The sequence below is a fragment of the Clupea harengus genome, chromosome 23, assembly GCF_900700415.2.
Source record: "Clupea harengus chromosome 23, Ch_v2.0.2, whole genome shotgun sequence".
NCBI classification, from domain to species: domain Eukaryota; kingdom Metazoa; phylum Chordata; class Actinopteri; order Clupeiformes; family Clupeidae; genus Clupea; species Clupea harengus.
In genome coordinates this window covers 18,780,997-18,790,345 of record NC_045174.1, presented here as the reverse complement: position 1 = coordinate 18,790,345, position 9,349 = coordinate 18,780,997, and the positions used below count along the sequence as shown (strand labels likewise).

The window sequence follows — 9,349 nt, the reverse complement described above, 5'->3', positions numbered from 1 at the left end:
TCTAACAGGGGTAAACCTTTTGCCTGCTCTGTCGAGTTCTCGTCCCGCGATTGGTTTGCACCCTATCAATCGTTCCGTCTTATTTTCTCTTTGTGCTGCAAGATTGGCTCGCGTCCCCTGCCCATTAATAATGTAAAAGAGGTCACCTTTCCGAAATCTCTAGTCGGTGGTAAGGTGAGGGCTTCACTGCAACGCAGGTGCTACTGATGGATGGATATGCAGCGGCTTATTCAATGACAAGAAAAATAAAATAAACTGTAAGTATATTTTTTGTCTCACTAATGTCTGTCATTCATATTATCATTCTCATACTGTTGTTATCGTCTTAGCATGTCAAGTTGAACTGGTAGTCGATCTATGCATAGTATTTAGGCTGAGATGAGTTGTTTCCACACAGTCCTAAATAGCTAGAATTCCAGAAAGCCATTTGCTAAATTGATTGTAAATGTCTCACAAATGTTATCATGACCGCAAATACACAAGTATTTCAGGCATTCCCTTGTAATTGTTGTATTAAAGTTCCCATAATCTCTCATTGGCTGGCGTTCCGACCTCCACACACAGAGATGTAGTTCGAGTTTCAAACAGCTGAAAAAAATCTACTACCCGTATTCTCCTCTCTGGGAATTGGGTTATTGAAACCAGATAATATATAAAATTCCTATATCCATCCACACACTCACACACACATACTCACACACACACACGTTTGCACAAACGTAATGTAATATTTGCCATTCAGTAGTTTGTAGTCTGTGGATACAGATATGGAGCTCTTAGGATCCACCCAGATGACCACGTACACGCGTCCCAAGACAAGCCACTTCCTGCCAGCCATCTCCACCATGGCGTCCAGCTACCGGAGCCCCCAACCCATCTCCACTGGGAACCAGAACGGCAACATGCCCTGGAGGACTAACACCTACTACAGAACCGGCAGCGCTGTCCCCTCCCTCTCCGCCATCCCCAGGGACGCCCTGGACCTGGTACGGGCCAAGACCATGTTCTTCCCCTCCAACCGCACCGCGCTGAGCGCGCGCTACATGCCGGAGGACTGGTACAAGTCCAACCAGAGCAACTACCGCGAGTCGGAGTCGTCGCGGAACAGCGCGGAGCGGCTGCGGCGGGACACGGTGCGCCTGATTCAGGACAAGGAGCAGCTGACGCGCCGCACGCAGGACACCACCAGCCGCAACCTGGGCGAGCGGCTCAACGACATCACCTTCTGGCGCTCGGAGCTGAGCCACGAGGTGGACAACATGGTGACGGAGATCAGCGCGCTGACCGAGGTCAAGAGGAGGCTGGAGAGAGCCCTGGCCGAGACCGAGTCTCCTCTACAGGTGAGAGAGGAGATCGGCCTATCAGGTTTTCATTCTCAGTCATGCTACCATGGCTACCTTTCTATGTATACTGTCTTAGAGAAGTCCGTAATGACCCACCTGACAGCGTAATGGTCCAGAAAGCTGCCTAACTGTGGGGAATGTGTGAGGTCACTTTCAAGTTTCTGCAAGTTGTGTGTTGTTCTGTCACCAACATCTCTGAGTGCATCTACATAGAGCAGTCAAGGCATTTCTTCTTGCGATACCTGGAGATACCTAGTTGAGATAGTTCCTAGTGCTGAATCTCCACATTTGCCATTGTGACCTGTTTGATCTTCTAATGCTATATCCAAAAAAGACTTGAGGAAAATAAAACAGACTTCTGCCTTATGCAAGACATTTAATGACTTTCAATGTCTGTCTCTAAACAAGTAACGGGTGTAAATTGCACATTCAGAGCAGCATCACAGGACACATCAGATCAGTTGCCATAGAGACGTCTCGCCGGAGGTCATTCCGCTGGCTATTGTTTTGCAGCGGTTGCTAGGCAATGGAGATCCAGAACACAGCAGTGGTCATTTCCTTTATGCCGGGGCCCCATTAGACATGTAGGCATTAGATCCAGCCCAAAGATCCAGTGACAGAGCTGGGGAACGGTGGTGTGGGATCAGATATCTGGAGGCTTTCTTGTGTAAGGCCCAGGTAACCGAAACCTCTGGAGCTGCACCCTCAATCACGCCACGGACACTGCGCCTTGGATCAGCCATTTAGTACTTAATGTCATCCATCACTGTCAAGACTGGGCCCAAGCCATTAATCACTGTATTACTGCTCTCTGTAGTATTGTGTTTACATATGGCAACATATGGCTACAGTGAGCCAACATAGACAAAACTCTTCACAAGGTTGCAGTCATTTGAATGGTCCTGTGGGTGCTTTTAGGAGACAGCTTCATCACAATGTTAGAGAATATTCATGAAAGGCAAAAATGTTTCTATTAGACCACAACACAGTTTACTTCTATTCTCCTATTTCGCTTTACAAGTGAACATTTGTTCTGCTAAAGCACGCAAAAGACAGTGCCAACAGCTGTTCTCGATTAATTTGAAAAAGCCCTTGAGAGAATTGTAAGTACATGTCATCTGAGGCAACAGAATACCCTATTGGACGTTTTAATTATATTTTACATTTTTGTCACCCGTTCTCAGACCGGCTAGAATGGCCTGTCTGCATGCTAAAGTGTGTACTATGCCCAGGTTGGGTTTGTTGCTTAACTCCTTTATGCTGGAGCATCTTTTGAGCTGTGTGTCCTGTCCTGTCCTCCCCAGGTGGCTCAGGAGTGCTTGTACCACAGAGAGAAGAGGATGTCCATCGATTTGGTTCATGACGGTGTGGAGAAAGACCTGATAAGGGTAGTGTTTCACGTGTCACCCCCCCACTCCCCCCCGCCCCCCGAGTGACCTTTGACCTTTGACCTATGGGACCTATGCCTATGTCACACCATAGCTGGCCCTCTGAAGGAGGAACACATCAGGCCCAGCCTTGGCACGGACCTTGACCAGATTGTTTGCCTTCCACTCTTAGGTGGCGTCACACTGACATGCTTTTCTGTCTCTAAAACGCGAGACAGGTTGCTAATATTCCAAAATGTGGAAAAAATGCCAGGTGGAAATTGGTTACATGTCTGTTGTTGCTTTGATACACTTTCCTTAGATAGATAGCTAGCTCCCTGGCATAGCATAGACAGGTAGCTAAGCAACAACCCTTTGTTGAAAAGAACACAACCCTGAAGTTAAACTGGTTTTTTTTTTAACTTTGACTGCTTGTGCCTTGCTCAAATAAACTTTAGGCAAGTCATAACGATGGAGCTTTTCCTTAGTCATGGCGTTCCATAGACAAGCAATTCAAATCGACGCCTGGAGGCGAAAAAAGTGTTCGTGTGAATGCCACCTTACTCCATAGAATGTTATATGACAAGGAAGTCACTATCACCTTCGGGAAGAACAGATCAGCTGAAGTTTCCCAATTAAAATCGACACTTTGCTGACCGATAAAGTAACTGGATTGGCCTTTGAATTCAATCAATCAATCAATCAATATGACTCCTTCCAGATCTGATACAAACCCATTCCAGAGTCAACTATCAGTCGTCAGTTAGTTGACTTAAAGAAGTGCTGCACACTTAAATGTGTTTTTTTAGGCTGTAAACTAAATGATATGACTGAAATCTGTCCCTGTTGTCACATCAGGAAGTGGAGGTCATCAAGTCATGCCAGGAGAGGATGAGGAGACATCTGGACCGAGCTGTGGCTCAGCTGGCGTGAGTGACGTTACCAAACCATCTTAACGCAGCAAGCCGCTATACAACCTATTGCTGTGTACACTGTAATAAGCCAACTATACAAACTCCACCTCATTATCCCACTCTTGTGCATTTGATATATGTATTCATTGTAACATGTTAGTTATTAGTGCTCATAAACACTGACAGCAAGGTCATTGGTTTGATTGTCAGGGGGCACATATGCACATGCTTACGTTTACTGTAACTTGCTGTCGACTTTAGCCTCAGAATACACACTTCAGCATAGGTGATTCAACTCATTTCTGCCGCTGTTTAGCCGAGCTGAAGCCCAAACGTGATTGGCCAAAGCGTAAAATGACCAGTCCAGTGTCCAGTGAAGGTCTGGCTCTTATTATTAGATCGGTGTGGTTGCCAGGCAACGCTGGGATGAACCACCTGAACCTCCGGCGCCCACTGACCTACTGACCCATCTATTTCTGCTCTCGGTGTGGTTCCCCCTCAGCTCCGACCGTGCCGCCCAGCACGAGCTGGAGAGAGACGTCAGTGACAAGGTGGCCGCCCAGCGCATAGACGACAGGTGCCACCATCTCAGGAACACGTCCGACGGCATCAGCTACTACAGGGGCATCGATCGCCTCGACCCATCGTGAGTGCCGATCGAGAGTCGGTGTCGGGTTTAGATCGGGTTAAGTTCTGTCACGTCGTTTTATATGGCATTATAAAATCGATATAATAATAATAGATATAATTTGATAGTAAAAATAAAGTGGGCATTGATCAGTGATCCTATTGTGAGTCCTGATCACATATAACCCTGACATTAGAGCAGGAATGTATGCAAGGATTCAGTCTAAATGGAACGCTTTCAAGGAGAGGGTTATCAGTGTTAAGACATGGTGGCTTGTATCTCCTTTTTCTTCATGAAAATAAAATTGAGGTCAGATTTGTTGATTGGATTTATAGGTTTAATCGAGGTGGCAAACACTGACATGTACAGTATAGTGCGTTTTGTGATCAGATCAGATGCAAATAGATATGTTTGATGATATACTGGCTTGACCTATTATGTTTATTGAGGTCTGTTATTAGATGCATGACTAGTTATAAATACTCAAGGTGTGAGACATTCAGATGATGGTGATATTTGTATTGACCCCCCCCCCCCCCCCTATCAAACAAACACACGCACGCACAAACACACATGCACACACACACTTTCCCCCAGACTGTCTCTGCCTGACACTTGGACAAAGTTCACGGACAACAATATCCTGCACTCCCAGAGCGAACGTGCCGCTTCGCATAAACTCAGGGATGACATCGAGGTCCTGCTCAACGGCACGTCCAACGACATGTGGAAGCAGTTCAACACTGTCAACGTGATGTTCACCTCTCGCATCTCAGAGACCGCCGACGCCAAGAACAGCCTTCAGACTCACCTGGCTAAGGTACGCCACTCGCCTGGCTAAGGTACGCCACTCACCTGGCTAAGGTACGCCACTCACCTGGCTAAGGTACGCCACTCACCTGGCTAAGGTTCGCCACTCACAGAAAAACTGACCAGGAAATCGAGTTGCTGAAAGCCACAAATGTTATGCTCTGTAGGAGTTAGCTGTCATAGCATGACCTGGATAGTCTAGTACTTGTGTGAACATTGCAAAGAGTCATTTGTCATAGTAGTAGTCATATTATTATATTATTATTAATAATGTTAATTAATGTTATGTAATGTTAACATAATGTTAATGTTGCTTTAATATGTTATTATATCTAAAGCTGGGCTTCACTTCATTATCTTATAAGTTTTGAAAATGTGCAAAACCGTGTATTATTTCATTAACTGAAAATGTAGCAAACAAAATCCCCCTTTTTTCATTGAAGAATGAGTCAGACACCAAGCTAAGCACCTGATGGTGTTCATCACGTGTGCAAAGGATACGTTCTATGTGGTCTATCTCCATGCTTACCGCGGCTAACGAGGTTAGCGATGAAGCCTGGCTGAATTCCTTGTTTGAAGCTAACAAGGTTTCGTCTTAATGGAAGATGTGCCTTCTGAGACACATGTGAGATTTAGAGTGGTTTAGACCAGTCACCCTACACTAATACACACACACACACACACACAACACAACACAACACACACAAAGACAAACCCAAACAGACACACACATTCACAAATACGCACACACACACAAAAACACACTTTCATACGCACAAACACAAATACGCACACACACACACACACACACACACACACACACACACACACACACACACCACACACACACACAAACTTCTCCATTTAGTCCCCATCACCATAATCAGGTTACAAGCAATGTCACGCTAACTCACCAAATGTGGTTTACCCCTACAGTAGGTTTTAACAGAGGCCTCAAAATAGACAGCCACGTCTCAGCTCGTGTCTGGCCTTATCCCCTCTCTCTGGGGCTGGGAAACAGAGACCCCCTGACATAAGACACTGGTTGACATTGTCCGGTATCTTAATCGGGTTTTGCGGAGCTTGATATCTTTCTCAACCATCCGCTGACATCCCTTTTTTATCCGGAAGCACGCTGCCGCTAATAAGCCTCCTGTCATCTGTGGAGCTCACAGCCACTGCTTGCTTACAGTATGGCGATACATGGATTTTTGGGAGTGGGACCCAAACCACATGATATTCTCTTTTGATTCACGCTGGGGCGGTACCTTTGGCTGTTTGTGTTAGCGATGACAGCGTAGCCAAGGGAGACTCTTGTTTAGATAATCCGAAGCTATTGGCAATGCTACTGCTGGGGTTTGGAGATGAGTGCTGTTGCAGCACACGCTGCAATCGCCTCTTAAAAATAAAAGATGCAGAGAACAGGAGGCGTCCAGCACTACAGTACCTACAGTACACTAGGCAGCTCAAGAGGGCTATTATGTAGACTAGCCTTCGTTTAAACAGTGCCGTAAAGTTTAGATCAGCATTTCTGTGGATCCGCATCTTATCCTTCTGCACACGTGGTCTCAAATGTTCATGTTCCTCTTGATCCTTCATGAGATGTTCAAGTGGGCTCTGTTTGTTACAGAAACCTGTACTGTTAACATTCCTCTTCCTCTCAGGCCCTGCAGGAGACGGTTCCTTATTCTCGGTTCTTCATAGAGCTGTAATGCACACGTTCCTCCTCCTGTCAGGCCCTGCAGGAGACGGTTTCTTATTCTCGGTTCTTCATAGAGCTGTAATTAACAAGTTCCTCTTTCTCTCAGGTCCTGCAAGACACAGTTCCTTATTCCCGGTTCTTGATAGGGCTGAAATGCAAACGTTCCTCTAGTCCCCTCTCAGACTCTTCAGGAAATGTTCACTTGTTTGCTGCTCCCCCAGATGTTCGCTTGTTCGCTGCTCCTCTGTGATGTTAATGTTCTGCCAGAGATGCTCACAAGTCAAGTCCAAGTCAAGTCTTTGACCTCGAGTCAAATTCAAGTCTCAAGTCTTTGACCTCGAGTCCAAGTCAAGTCTTAAGTCTTTGGTCTCAAATCCAAGTCAAGTCTCAAGTCTCAAGTCTCAAGTCTTTGACCTCGAGTCCAAGTCAAGTCTTAAGTCTTTCGTCTCAAATCCAAGTCAAGTCTCAAGTCTCCTGGTTGTAATGAGCGTTCTATCATCTGCTGCATGCCATCCAGTCTGCCTAGAACATGAACATAGCTATATCTAAGGAATTCAACGCATGTACTGTATTACCATCGCTCATGTATGTGTTACCATACAATACCAGCATAGATTAGTTGTTTGGTACATGATCACTTTAAACATGATATTGCAATGCAATACGGAAAAACAAACAAATAAACAAACTAAACAAAATGTCCACGTTCCTCTCTCTCAGACCCTGCAGGAGATCTTCCAGACGGAGATGCTGATCGAGTCCCTGAAGAGGGCCATGCGGGACAAGGAGAGCCCTCTGAAGGTGGCCCAGACCAGGCTGGAGGAGAGGACCCGCAGGCCCAACGTGGAGCTCTGCAGGGACTACCCTTACCACCGGTACCAGGACCAGGATTAATAATAATAAACAAACAAACAAACAAACCAGTACATATGTTCATCCATCCATCAATGCATACATACATGATACATACATACATACATACATACATCCATACATCCATCCATACATACATACATACATACATACATACATACATACATACATACACATACACATACAAACAAACAAACAAACAAACAACAAACAACAAACAAACCAGTGCATACATACATACATACATACATACATACATACATATCTACGCACACATACATAGACATACATACATACATACATACATACATACACACATACATACATACATACATACATACATACATACATACATACATACATACATACATACATACATACATACATACATACATACATACATACATACATACATACATACATACATACATACATACATACATACACACATACATACATACAAACATACATACATACAAACATACATACCTAGGCATATATACATACACACATAAAGCACATTAGGACAATTCTGTTATGTCAAACAATGTATTAAATGATGTTACATATTATGTTATTTTCACATAATTAAATTCAAACATAACCAGACTGCTATCTAAAATAAACTGCAATCTCACTCTGCAAGAGTATAGCAATACTGTGTGGCCGTCACGACTGGTCTGGTGTACACAGCACATTTCTCCCAAAGCCTCCATGGATGTGTAATCAGTGTGGTTTGGCTTGAGAAGGAATGAACAAAAATGAGTGTTGATAGTGTTGGATCTGAGTTCTGAGGTACAGCACAGCCTGTTCTTTCTTTCACTCTATCTGTCTGTCCTCCCCTTTCTCTCTCTCTCTTTCTCTCTCCCTCTCTCTCTCTGTCTCTCTCTCTATCCCTCTCTCTTTCTATCTATCTCTCTCTCTCGTTCTGGATCTCTCTTTCTGTTACATGCTTTCATATTCTGGTTCTCAAATTGAACTCATATTACTTTTCATATTTCTGTTAACAACTCACTCCATGTCTCTCTTCTCTCTCCCTCTCTCTCTCTCTCTCACACGCACATTCTTTCTCCCCCCTTTCTTGTCTGTATTTTTCTTAATCACCTCTCTCTCTGGGTTTCTCCCTCTCTCTCTCTCACTTTCCCCTTCTCTCTCCCCTCTCTCTCTCCCTCTCTCTCCCTCTCTCCCTCTCTCTCTCCCTCTCTCTCCCTCTCTCTCTCCCCCTCTCTCTCCCTCTCTCTTTCCCCTGTCTCCAGGTTAGTGAGCGAGGTGCGTGAGATCGAGGACACCATCCACTGCCTGCGGGAGCGTCTGATGGAGGCCGAGGGGACGCTGCAGACCCTGGTCAAGGCTAAGGTGTCGCTGGAGCACGACCTGTCAATCAAAGCCAACTCGCTGTTCCTGGATCAGGAGAAGTGCATGAGCATGCGCAAGACCTTCCCCAGCACGCCTCGCCTGGTGGGCTACTCCTAAGTCTTCAAGAAGGGGTGGAGGAACCGGGTGGAGGAACCGGGTGGAGGAACCGGGTGGAGGAGCCGGGTGGGTGGGTGGGCGGGTAATGATGATGATGATGAGATAATCAAACTATTATTTACAAGTGGAATGCAATTGGCTTTGATCTTGAACCCAGGACAGTGAAAGAATAGAGTCACTTTAAGGGAGGGAGGGAGGGGCTTCTCCAATCACATTATGTTGTGTTTGCAAAACAGCTT

The 9,349-nt window shown here is 45.3% G+C and overlaps 1 protein-coding gene across 1 annotated transcript; it reads left to right on the top strand.

Moving 5' to 3' along the window:
- The first annotated feature begins 767 nt into the window (after nucleotides 1-767).
- On the top strand, nucleotides 768-9,110 carry tekt3 (tektin 3). The gene is made up of 7 exons (XM_031561723.1): nucleotides 768-1,340; nucleotides 2,648-2,731; nucleotides 3,569-3,639; nucleotides 4,127-4,270; nucleotides 4,850-5,072; nucleotides 7,485-7,639; nucleotides 8,894-9,110. Exons 1-7 carry the CDS (start codon nucleotides 768-770, stop codon nucleotides 9,108-9,110), a joined length of 1,467 nt encoding a protein of 488 aa, XP_031417583.1.
- Nucleotides 9,111-9,349: the final 239 nt, after the last annotated feature.

Excerpts from the sequence above, each read along its gene's own strand:
- tekt3 (XM_031561723.1), top strand. The coding sequence starts at position 768 with ATGGAGCTCTTAGGATCCACCCAGATGACCACGTACACGCGTCCCAAG. Across the intron at positions 1,341-2,647 it reads AGACCGAGTCTCCTCTACAG|GTGGCTCAGGAGTGCTTGTA; the intron begins GTGAGAGAGGAG and ends TGTCCTCCCCAG. Across the intron at positions 4,271-4,849 it reads ATCGATCGCCTCGACCCATC|ACTGTCTCTGCCTGACACTT; the intron begins GTGAGTGCCGAT and ends ACTTTCCCCCAG.